At 53.2% G+C, this 11,745-nt stretch overlaps 1 protein-coding gene across 2 annotated transcripts in view; it reads right to left on the bottom strand.

The window, feature by feature from the left end:
* Window positions 1–396: 396 nt before the first annotated feature.
* The window catches only part of SMO (smoothened, frizzled class receptor), a 28,334-nt gene continuing 16,985 nt past the window's right edge, over window positions 397–11,745 (bottom strand). Inside the window, exons 2-13 of one of the 2 annotated variants that reach the window (XM_069588352.1) lie at window positions 9,739–9,853; window positions 8,854–9,059; window positions 7,977–8,186; window positions 7,563–7,735; window positions 7,007–7,226; window positions 6,788–6,911; window positions 5,283–5,375; window positions 4,467–4,575; window positions 3,325–3,510; window positions 2,750–2,898; window positions 2,105–2,239; window positions 397–1,886 (exon numbers count right to left, since the gene is read on the bottom strand). In XM_069588352.1, the coding sequence (XP_069444453.1) occupies window positions 1,474–1,886; window positions 2,105–2,239; window positions 2,750–2,898; window positions 3,325–3,510; window positions 4,467–4,575; window positions 5,283–5,375; window positions 6,788–6,911; window positions 7,007–7,226; window positions 7,563–7,735; window positions 7,977–8,186; window positions 8,854–9,000 (1,959 nt within the window). In that variant the 5' untranslated portion in view covers window positions 9,001–9,059; window positions 9,739–9,853 and the 3' untranslated portion in view covers window positions 397–1,473. The remainder of the gene's footprint in view (window positions 1,887–2,104; window positions 2,240–2,749; window positions 2,899–3,324; window positions 3,511–4,466; window positions 4,576–5,282; window positions 5,376–6,787; window positions 6,912–7,006; window positions 7,227–7,562; window positions 7,736–7,976; window positions 8,187–8,853; window positions 9,060–9,738; window positions 9,854–11,745) is intronic. The other variant, XM_069588351.1, reaches the window with a different exon arrangement.

Genomic DNA, 11,745 nt, shown 5'->3' with positions numbered 1-11,745 from the left:
GGTCCCACAGACATCCTTGTAGAGGCAAGAGGTTCCCAGAGGGGGCCTGGGATTGCCATGAGGCTCCATGCCCACCTATACTCCCCAGCAGGGGAATCTTGCTTTCTGCAAGTGTCATCACTTCAGGGACAAGCTGCATGTCCTTGCTCATTCATCTCATGATCAATGCGCAGTGAGGCAGCTGTGGCCAGAGCCTTTGTCCATATATAGAACCAACTGGCCAGGAAGGACAGCCAGCACATTAAGCTGACATCGGCCTGACATCTGTCAGTGGTGACCTCATTAGAACTGAGCTCTTGGCCTTGCAGAATAGTTTGCAGAGGAAGTGAAGGACAAATGAGATCATGACCAGGTAAGTGGGTCAAGACAGGGCCTATGGAAAGAAGCACATCAATAGATTATACAAAAACCTTTTATTTACTGTTTATATTTTGTCTCCTTATCCCTATCCTCTGATCTGGAACCCAGCCAGCTGCTAAACCTCCCTGCTGTCTGGTTCTTGACACTGGGGCCTTGGATGGGGGTAATGAGAGGTGGGAACCTCTTCACTCGCCGACTATGGAAGTTGAAGGAAGCGTTCCTGCCTGGCTGAAATGTCAGCAGCTTCCCAAGGGTAGTTCCTCAGTCAGAGGATAGCATGCATCTCTCTGAGGCCCAGAGGCTTCCCATCACTTGCAGCTTCTCCACCATGCCAGGCTCTATGGCTGAACCAACCTCTCACCTGGAGATGGAGTCCAGCGGCAAAGGGGTAGGGCGTGGGGGCAGGGTGGAAAATGCTGCAACTCTGCGTCCTAATCAACAAACAGGAAACAGGAAGAGGCTGGCCTGGTTGAACCGAAACGGGAAAGGGGAAAGGAGGGTGCCACAACACCCAGGGTGGGTTACTGGCCTACGGTGGAGCCAGCTGGACACTTTTAAGAGAGGTTACTGCCCCTATGGGAGTAAATACTCCCAGCCCCACAACCAACCGGAAAGGGGAGAAAGGAGCTCTGTCCTCAGGTGGACAAAGGGATAATGACTCAATGAACACTTTTGGTCTGAGAGTGCCAGGGAAGGGCACCCATTGGCACAAACAAGGGCAGCCAGCCCTCATCTGCCAGACAGGGGCTGGCCACCGCAGCCCATGCAAGTATGCATGCAAGCCCATGCAGCCTTGCTTGCACCTTTACCGCCACACTAGGAGCTCTGCATACCCATGAGCCCGCTGGAGCCTGACACTGCCAGCCAGGTGGGGCAGAATCAAGGACCCTAACCTCCAGGGCCCTGCCCCAGTGAGGCCTATCCGTGGAGATGTCAGGGCTCCTTCCTGCAGTCCTGGTGCCGTGAGCCGTCCACACTGAACTCTCCCGGGAAGGCACTGGGCCCTCAGGTGCTCGGGAAGATGAGATCCTGGAGAGAAGCACTCTCAGGGAGGAAGAAAATTCTCCGAACGGTATTTGTTCCTCCTTTCGTTGCAGGTCCTACTCTTCAGGCTCAGAAGTCGGAGTCTGCATCCATGAGTTCCGCCTCCATCAGGTTGGTGCGGGAGTGAACGGGCCCCAGTCCCTGCCGGCGGCCCTGCACCCAGGCCACAGGGGCTGGGGAGCTGGGCTCTGGGCAGAAGGGGTTGGAGACCAGGGTCCAGGCTCCAGGTCGGCAGGATTCCCCAGGTCCCCAGGCGCCTGCAGCCACCAGGCACTTCTGTCGGGGCAGCTGTGGCAGCCGAGGGACTGCACTAGGGGCGGGGGCAGGGCCCAGGGCGGGGAGGTGAAGCTCCGGGGGTGGCACTAGCGGGCACACCTCTTTCTTCCTCTTCCTCCGCTTCTTCTTCCGGCCCAGGCGCTTCTCCAGCTCCGGGGAGATCTCTGCCTCAACCAGCCACAGGTTGGCTTTTTCCTCCGGGGGCACTGACGGTGGGAGAGAGAACAGGAGCCTGGGACTCTAAGCTCTGTGCGCGTGGCACCTTCTCTCCCCGGGCCTCTGCTCTTGGAGCCGGAGACCCATGCCATTGTTCTCCAAAGCCTTCCCCTCCCTCTCCCCTGCCAGCAGCTCCTGGCACTCCACTCCCAGGACTTTCTTCCAGCCTCAACATCCCCCATCTTCCTACAAGAGTGGAAACCCATACCTGGCGTTGCCACTGGGGTGACAGACACATCCTGGGGCAGTATGGCGCCTCTCCGGGCCACCATCTTGGTGACGTGCTGGGCCCAGGCAGAGGACACGTCGGCTGAGGGCTCATTGAGGTCAAAGGCCAAGCCCGCTGTGGGGATGGAAGGAAAGGGCGAGGTGCCATGACTGCCCAGGCCCTCACTGTGACTGCTCCTTCCATATTCGGTACCAGTCACCTTCCCCCAGCCCTTGGCTCCCACTCAATATAGCAAAGAAAGCCCACCCTGGTGGGCACAGCCAGATCTCTACCCATCCCCAGTCTGAAGGGCATGGGGGCCTGAGGGGACGCCAGAAACCCAGTGCCCGAAACCTGACTTCCTGCAGCCCAGGGAGAATAGCTGCAGAAGATGGTTAAAGGTGAGGGAGATGAGTCCTTTGGAACCAAATCATCAGCAAGCAGACCCAGGGGCAGAAACAGAGAGGGGAGAGTGGCCTGGGATGGAGTGGTGGGGGGGATGGGGGTGGGGGGTTGGAGAAGAAGGAGTATGTGAACAGAAGAAGGAGCGCCATTCCTCACAGCCTTGCAAACAGACCATGAAGCCACACCAGCCTGGAAGGGAACTGGGAACGTGCTCCAGAGGAGAACAGAGTGGAAGCTCACCCACAGGCCCGTCGTGGGAGACGGTGTGCATGCTGAAGGAGAGCTCCTGGCCTGGGTTCTGCAGCAGCTCCCGCCGCTTGGAGAAGGCCTTGGCAATCATCTTGCTCTTCTTGATCCGTTTGGGTTCATCATCACTCTGCCCCGTCAACCTGAGGGCAGAAAGATGGGGCAGGGAGCATGGAGGAGCAGCCGCTTCCCCTCAAATCTTGCAGAAGACCAGAAAATCCATTCCCTCCAGGAAAGGAGCCTCCAGTGGGCCTCAAGGGCCCTGAAGAGTAGAGGCCTTCTCTGCCAAAAAGGGAGGCTAGAATGCAGGGCTCCTGTGCCCAGCTCTCAAATCACTCCTCTCTTAGAAGACACGAAGGCGCAGCCCTTGGCCCATCCTCGCAAGGACACGAGGTGTCACCAGGGGGCAGTGGTGAGCCACAGGAAAGGCCGCTTTCGGCTGCTGGGCCCCTTAGAAATCACACCTGCTCAAGGCTGCGCCGGGACTTGTGAGACCTGACCGAGCCTACAGGATGCTGAGGCTGAGAGAACGAGGCAGCCAGGTCAGGACGGGCTGCTGCTGACCCCACCTGCACCAGGTGCGCCTCCAGATGAGCAGTGTGGCCTTGGTCCAGACCCAGGTGCTCATGGAAATGCCAGTTCCAAACATGGCAAATAGGTTGATCTTCTCCACCAGGAGGCTGGGGCGGTTCTTGATCTCACAGTCAGGGATGGGCTTCTTGGTGGGCAGCCCGATGGTCACATTGGCCTGGCATCTGTGGCAAGAGGTAGTAGACGGGTGAAGCTTTCTGAGTCTCCCTGGTGGTTGCCCAGACAATCAATCCCAACACTAGAAAGAGTGAAGCCCACATCAATGATTTGCAATCCTAGGTGATCATTAGAGTCACCTGGGAGCTTTTAATGACTCGTGATGTTTGGGCCACACCCCATTCAATGAAATCAAATTTCTGGGGGAGGGACCCAGGCATCAGGTCTTCCCACACACTGGAAGCTGGAGCCTTTAAGGAAAAGTCTGAAGCACTCAGGATTTTAAAAATATATTTATTTATTTATTTGACTTCGAAGGGTCTTAGTTGCAGCATGTGGGAGTCAGCATGTTGCAGTCAGTTCCCTGACTAAGGATCCAATTCAGACCCCTTCATTGGGAGCACGGAGTCTTAGCCACTGGACCACCATGGAAGTCCCAAGAAGCACTCAGGATTTTAATGAGCATTTTAACTCCTATTCCTGGTATCAGTATGGACTGTACTTCTTGAAGTAGCTGAGATGCCTTACCCTCGCAGATTTATCATCAAGTGACACAAAAAAAGCACAGGCAAACCCAGAAAGCATTAATGGGCTGTTAACCTGTTGTAGAGCAATAACTATTTCTGTGCAGCAATTTGCAATACGCTCTGTAAAGAGTCCATGAGAAAAAGCGAGATCTGTGGCCAACACAAGAGGTGGGGAGAAGCCAAAACATACAACGGCTTAACAGTTACAAACGCACCAGCCAGGCAGCCTTGGGGATGAGAGGGAAGGGCGGAGCTGGGCAGCGACCCCAGGGCTGTTGGCCATGTCTGCAGATTACAGAGCAACTAACAGTGTGAGCACCCAGAGCAAGACGAGCAGTTTCTCTCGCCCTCTGAGGTTGGAACCTAACAGACCCCTGCTGGACCGCAGAGAGGGGTCTCCAGTGCCCACCACTGCAGGTCCTCAGTCCCCCACTCACAGCACGTAGTCCCGGAAGCTGCGCTCCCACTCAGCCTGGTTGAAGAAGTCGTAGAAGTGGCAGCTGAAGGTGATGAGCACAAAGCCAAAGGCCAGGAAGCCAAAAATGCCTGTGGAGGGTCAGGGGTGGGGCAGGGCGTCACCCATCCCAGGTGTGGGAGCAGCAGTAGGGAGGAGGGTGTTCACCCCACACGGGCCTGAAAGACTCTGGGATGACTTCGTGCTGGGCTCAGTTTAAGAACTGTTTTTTCTACAAACTTATGGTTACCAAGGTGGGGGAAGTGGGGCATGGGTAAATCAGGAGTTTGGGATTAGCAGAGAGAAACTACTCTATATAAAATAGATAAACAAGGTCCTACTGTATAGCATAGGGAACTATATTCAATATCCTGTGATAAACCATAGTGAAAAGAATATGAAAAAGTATCTATCTATAGATATATATATCTGAGTCACTTTTCTATACACTAGAAATTAACATTGTGATTCAAGTACACGTCAGTAAAACATACAAAAGAATCGTTTTCTCCAAAATAAGGTAAGAAATTAGAGGCAGTTAAGGGCTCTAAATAGGCCTCAAGTGTTGACATGAATTCTTCCAACTGAGAAGGAAGGTACCTTCCCTTTTGAGCTGCTACCACCAGCATCACCGCCAGCACACACACACACACACACACACACACACACACCACACACCACACACACACACCACACACACACACACACAGAGCCTAGTCTTGCCCCCTGACTGCTAACTGCTAACTTCAGCCTCCAATACCCTTCCCCAGTGGGCGTGGTGATGGACTGACCCACTCACCCAGACGCAGCATGGTCTCATTGATCTTGCTGGCTGCCTTCTCGCTCAGCAGCCCAGGGTGGTTGCTCTTGATGGAGAACAGGGTCATGACTCCTGAACATAAGGGAAATGGCAGACATTAGTGGGGGCCAGACCACTCTTCTGGGAGGGATGTGTGTGTGGCATCCTAGGAGGGTCCTATGGTCCTGGAGTCCCAGGTCTGATGACTCTTGTGCTGATTTAAAGCTGGAGGAACTGGAGACACTGGAGGGCAGCTGGTGGCAGACATGCTATGGACAGGAAAGACTGGAGCAGGGCAGGCAGACAGTAGAGACCAAAGACGCCTCACTCCCGGTCCAGCCTCCCCAAGAAAGGCCGTGGGTCAAAGTTATTATGATGAAAAAGGCCAAAGAAGAGACCCCAGGACAGTGCTGTCCAAGAGAAATATAATGTGAGCCACACTTATAATGTCAAATTTTCCAGAGGTGGCTGGATGGCATCATCAACTCAATGGACATGAGTCTGGGCAAACTCTGGGAGATAGTGAAGGACAGGGAAGCCTGGCATGCTGCAGTCCATGGGGTCACAAAGAGTCAGACATGACTGCGCAGCTGCACAACAACTCATAATCTCAAATTTTCTAGAAGCCACCTTCAAAAAGTAAAAGGACACAAATGAAATTAACTTCAATACACCTTAAAAACAATAAATCATTGTCTACGACATTATCATTTCAACGTGTAATCCATATAACAAGCTGTTAATGAGACAGTTTACTTCTGTGTGTGCTTGAGTCTTTGAAGTGCAGTTTGTATTTTATGCTATGACACGTCTCAACCTGGACTAGTTTCAACACACGTGGCTGGTGGCTACCGCACAGGAGCACACAGATACAAAACACACATCAGAGGCCCAGCCACTGCCAAGGAGATGGAAACAAGGTGGGCTGAACAGGAACTGGGGGAGGAAACTGAAGTTTACAGAGAACGCTCAACAAAAATGAGCTCAGACACGGAGGCTCATTGTGGAGGCGGCAGATTGAAACAGGGAAATGAGGAAACAGAATCTGTGTGTGTTGTCAAAACTCTGCGTGTGTGTGCACTGTGGGCAGAAAGGAGCTGAGAAACCAAGCTCCAGACACTGAGCGTGTATATAAATTCAGGGCACACACACGATGGAAGGCCCCCAGCTGGCCCACGTGGACGAGGTAGGTTACTCAAGGTGTTTATCTCGCAAGGGCATCTGGTCAGAGCTGAGCAGGGGTAGGGACCCAGCCCAAGCTCCACTCAGCAAGCCGTTAGCCCTCACACAAGGCCGGATGGAAGGCAGCATTTTTCTGGCCAAACAAAGGTGCTGCCCCACACCAAGTGTCGTGGCGCTGTGTCTGTCTGTGGTGCTGTATCTGTCCTGCCCCTTTGCCGCAAGGCCCCAGTGAGCCAGCTGAGGTCCTGCCTCAAAGGCAGCAGAGCTGGCAGCTCCTGGCTCCTGCTTACACAGAGCAGGTGCTCAGCCCAGTCCTCACTCACCTCGGATGAGGAAGTAACCTCCTACGATGAGCACCAGGCCAATGGGGGCCAGCACGAAACCAGCACGGTATCGGTAGTTCTTATAGCCCACAAAACAGATGCCGCTCACAGAGTCCCCGTCCACCTGCAGGAAGAAGGGGTAGGGGGACAGAGTTGGTCGCTTTCTCCCTCACCCAAGTCCACCCCACACGGGTCCCCACCCCGCACCAGTCACTAGACCTGGGCGACGGCGAGGATTGCCACAGTGAGGACAAAGGGGAGTGACCACGTGAGCAGGTGGAAATACGAAGTCTTGCCCGAGAGAGGCTGGTAGGTGGTCCCCAGGGCTTTGAAGGAAGTGTGCCAGGCGTAGGTGAGGACCACAAACCAGACGACGCCGGCCATCAGGGCGTAGTACACGATGACAAAGATGATGACGCAGGACAGGGTCTCATTGGAGCTGTGCAGACAAGTGGGGTGTCACTTGGGGCGCTCATTCTGTATTCCATCTACCAAGTCTCCCCCCCTCTGGCCCTGTGGTCCCCAGACTCCTGGCTTCTAAGGTCTGAAGGTTCTTCTAGGAGTCAGGGCTTGGAGACCGGGCTCGGGTCAGAAGTGAAGAGGATACAGAAGATGTGAATGGTCCAGGCTCTAGTGCTGAAGACCTTGGGTGCAACAAGGCAGAGCTGAATCCCACGGTGAAAATCTCCATTTCCAGTCCAACCTGCCCCTTTTGTGGAAAATGGGCATCAGCCTCTTCCCCTCGCCCTCGCCTCTGGGAACCCAGGACACCTACGTGGGCTCCCCGAGCCTCATGGTGCCATCAGCACGGCAGACGATCTCCCGGCGGGCCCCATCCATGAACTGGGCCAGCCAGCCAATGCTGCCCACGAAGAAACATGCATTGACATAGAAGAGGATGACGGCGGGGTAGCGATTGGAGTTCCGCCAGTCAGCCACAAATGTGGCCTACAAGAGAGAAGAGAGGCCCGTTCCATGGGGTTAGGGCTGTTCTGCCACTCTTATCGGAACTCCCCACCCCTCTAATCACCACCCTTCCCTGAAGACCCCTGTCAAGTTCTCCTCCCCCCGATTCCCAGAGCCCAGCCTCCCACGGACAACTGGCTCCCTCCCTGCTTCACAGCAGCCTGAGGGTCCCGGGCCTCCACCTCTCCCTCGGCCCTCCACCCGGGGCCTGCCCTCCACTGACCAGGGTGAAGAGTGTGCAGAGGCCCGTGACAGCCCCAAAGGCCGCGATGTAGCTGTGCATGTCCTGGTGCTCAGCCTCGGTGAAGAGCGGGTTCTGACACTGGATCCCACAGCCCTCCACATCCTCATACCAGCTCTTGGGGTTGTCAGTCCGAACCAAGGGAGCCTCGCATTGGCCGGAACTGTTGAACTTGATGTTCTGCACCTCATTCTGGCAAGGGGAGAAGACAATACAATGGAAAGCATTAGGCTCGAGGTGACCTTTGGTTTAATAGGAGGTGCAGGGTTAGCATGGCAGAGAGGCTGAAAGCGCAGGTGCTGTAGACAACCTTCTAGCATCTGAATCCCAGCCTTGCGGCTCAGGGACCACATAGCCTAGGGCAAGTTATGTGACCTCCCCGTTAGCTGTTTCCTGATCGGAGAGCAGTACTTACTTCATGGTGTGATCTAAGGGTTAAGTGAATAAATAAATAAATGTAAGATGTTTAAAATGTATGTGGACAGTAATAAATAATGATTACTATTATTATTATTAATGTGCTCTCCTTCACCCCAGAACTAGATCCCATCCCTGTCTTGGTGTCTCTTGCGTTTCACATGTGCAAGCCTTGACTTCCTAAATAAACGATAAACTTTCTGAGAATAGGTTTGTCACTCATGACTCCTGTAACTCCCCACTGTGTAACAAAGTGGGTGCTCAAAAATGTTTTATAGCTAGACAAGATAATCCCTGATGGACTGGCCCAGTTTTGGTTTGGGTCTGTGGCTCGCTGAGCCCACGACTTGGGATCTTTCAGCTCATTAGGCTCTGAGCTTCCCTGCCCCTGCTGGGCCTTGTCCCCATGCCCAGCTCAGCCCCAGCCCTGCGGAGCACTCACCGGGCAGCCCTCAGGGAAGTGGTCGGGGGTGCAGCGCAGGAAGTCGGGCCAGCCCCGCTCCCTCTCCACGATGGCACAGGGGCCGCGGGTGGCCTGGCAGAGGGTACGGCTGGGCAGCTCCACCCGGTCGTTCTCACACTTAGGCATGTACACAGCACAAAGTAGGGGCTGGATCACTGCCCAGCAGCGGGGGGCGTTCCGGAGGCCTGGGGGTGTAGCCACAGTGTGGATACATTGCAGTGAAGACCCTTCCTCACCTTGACCCACAGACCCAGCTGCATCCCTGTTCCCTGGGCCTAAAGCATCTCTCTTGGCCACGCTGCAGGCCATGACTGCTCAGTTCCATCAGGCACAGCATTTCTCAGCCAGGCATTTGGGCGGGACCATTCTTTGTGCAGAACTGTCCCATGTACTGCAGGACATTTGGCATCCCTAGAACCTGCCTACTAAATGCCAACAGAACCCCTAAGTCCTAGTGACAAGCAAAAAAATGCTCCCCACCCCTCCCACTCCAGGCTTGGGACTGGAAGAAGCTTGATGAGGACTTCTGGGACACTGGTGATGTTCTATTTCTTGATCTGGTACCAGTTACACGGGTATATTTACCTTGTGAAAATCAATCTGTGCCCCTTTTCTCCATGTATTAACATATTGCAGTTCAATTCAAGTTTTTAAAAAGCAGCCCCCATTTGAAAATGACCCAAATGTTGGCATCTCTGGTTGAGAACCCAAAATCAATTTACCTTTTAATTTTTCAGGGGCATTCTTAAACCTTCTACAGTCCATGGGGAAGGAGGGCTGTGGGACCCACCCCTACAGGGCCCGTGCACCAGATCCAGGAGGTGTTTCCCCTTGCCCAGACCCCCGGACCCTTGTTCCTCTTACCAAGCTGAGGTGGGACAGAGAACAGGTAGGAGCTTAGGAAGAGGTAGTCAGGGGAGCCAGGTACTCCAAAGCCAGAAGAGGAAACAGGAAATCAGATGGAGAGAAACAGAGGAGGCTGTTTCCAGTGCAGGGGGAGGAAAGGTCTTGTCAGCAAGACGCACGCAGGTGGAGGTCTCCCAGCACCCCCGGCCCAGCCCAGGCCTCTACCCTGCTCCCCCGCTGGCTGAGCTCACTTCAGCATTCCATCCCTCTGTTCCTCCTGAATCATCCCTCCTGCAGGAACACCTATTTCCCAAACAAGACACTGTATTAGGATAAGCTTCTGAGGAAGTGAGAGCTGACATGGGGAACTGCCCAGGCTGGAGCTGGTGGGGGCAGGTAACTTCTCTTTTGGGGAGGGAGGGATAAGGAGCATGGACCTCAAAATTTGGCCTGCCTGAGTCCAAACTGTGGCTCTACCATTTCCTGGCTGTGTGATCTTGGACAAATTACTTAATCTTGAGCCTTAATTTCCTCATCTGTGAAATGGGGACAATAGATTTAGTGGAACTGTGGTGCAGAGTGAGATAATGTGCCAAATGTACATAGCCCAGTACCTGTCATATACTAAGCACTCAAGAGATATTAGCTGTTACTGTTACTTATCTGAGACCTCTGACCACTCACAGCTCTCACTAGCAAAGCCTATTCTAAGGGCGCAAAGCAAATTCCTATTGCTTAATAGGCAGTGTTCTTGAGGGACTTCCCTGGTGGTTCAGTGGCTAAGACTCTATCCAGGTTTGATCCCTGATCAGGGGACTAGTCAACTAAAAGGTGCAGCATGCTGCGACTAAAGATCCCACATGCAGCAACTAAGACCCAACGCAGCAAAATTATATATAGATAAAAAATTTTTTTTAAGTGACAGACTTTATTTTCTTGGGCTCCAAAATCACTGCAGATGACTGCAGTAATGAAAGTGACTGCAGCCATGAAATTAAGATGCTTGTGCCTTGGAAGCCTGGCGTGCTGCAATCCATGGGGCTACAGAGTCGGACACAAAGGAGCAACTGAACTGAACTGGTATTTTAAAAGAAGACATGTCCCTACCAACAGTTCTCAGAACTGACTCAAATCAGAATCACCTGGGGGACCTCTATCCCTCTAGATGGAGAACCCAGTCTCCAAAATTCTGACTGCCTGGGTATGGGTGGAGGACACAGCAGTGGTTGCCAGGGGATGGAGTAGGAGAGGACTTTGCCTACCAAGGGACAGCACGAGGGAACATTTGGGGGTGATGGGGCTGTTCTCCATCTTGAATGCAGTGGCTGCATCCAGGCTATGCCTTTGTCTAAACTCACAGAACTGTGACAACAAAGAAAGTGAATTTTACTGGATGTATATTAAACAATACATTTTAAATAGGGAGGAGCTCCCTAGAGTAAAATGTATTTTAGAGGAGAAACAGATAGACGTTTAATAAAGATACTGTGGAATATGGGCTGGTCTTAGTGATTGCTCTACCAATAAAATGTGGTGGCAGTGATGTTCTCAGACTCTCAAGCCTGGATCATAATAAGAAGCCATTCGGTTTTTGCCTGGGTCTCTTGGAACCCTTGTTCTTGGAGCCCAGTTGCCATGTAATCAGATTAACTATCCCAAGGCTGTCCTGCTGAAGAGGCCTAGTGGAGAGACTGCATAGATAGACCCTGGGCCCAAAAGAAGAAAGGGAAAGGTCGGTTCACTTCAGTGGCTCAGTCATGTCCGACTGTTTGTGACCCCACAGGCTGCAGCACACCAGGCTTCCCTGTCCATCACCAACTCCTGGAGCCTACTCAAACTCATGTCCATCGCGTCAGTCATGCCATCCACCATCTCATCCTTTGTTGTCCCCTTCTCATTGAAAGAGAAAGAGATGCTGCGTTTTTCAAGTTCCCAACTTTTCCAGTTATCCCAGTGAAGGCCTCAGACATTTGGGAACAGAAACAAGCCATCCCTGCTGAGTGCTGCCCAGATTGTAGACTCATG

Source organism: Ovis canadensis, chromosome 4 (genome assembly GCF_042477335.2).
Source record: "Ovis canadensis isolate MfBH-ARS-UI-01 breed Bighorn chromosome 4, ARS-UI_OviCan_v2, whole genome shotgun sequence".
Classification (NCBI taxonomy): domain Eukaryota; kingdom Metazoa; phylum Chordata; class Mammalia; order Artiodactyla; family Bovidae; genus Ovis; species Ovis canadensis.
The sequence above is the reverse complement of the archived record's forward strand: the minus strand, read 5'-3'. Positions and strand labels throughout refer to the sequence as shown.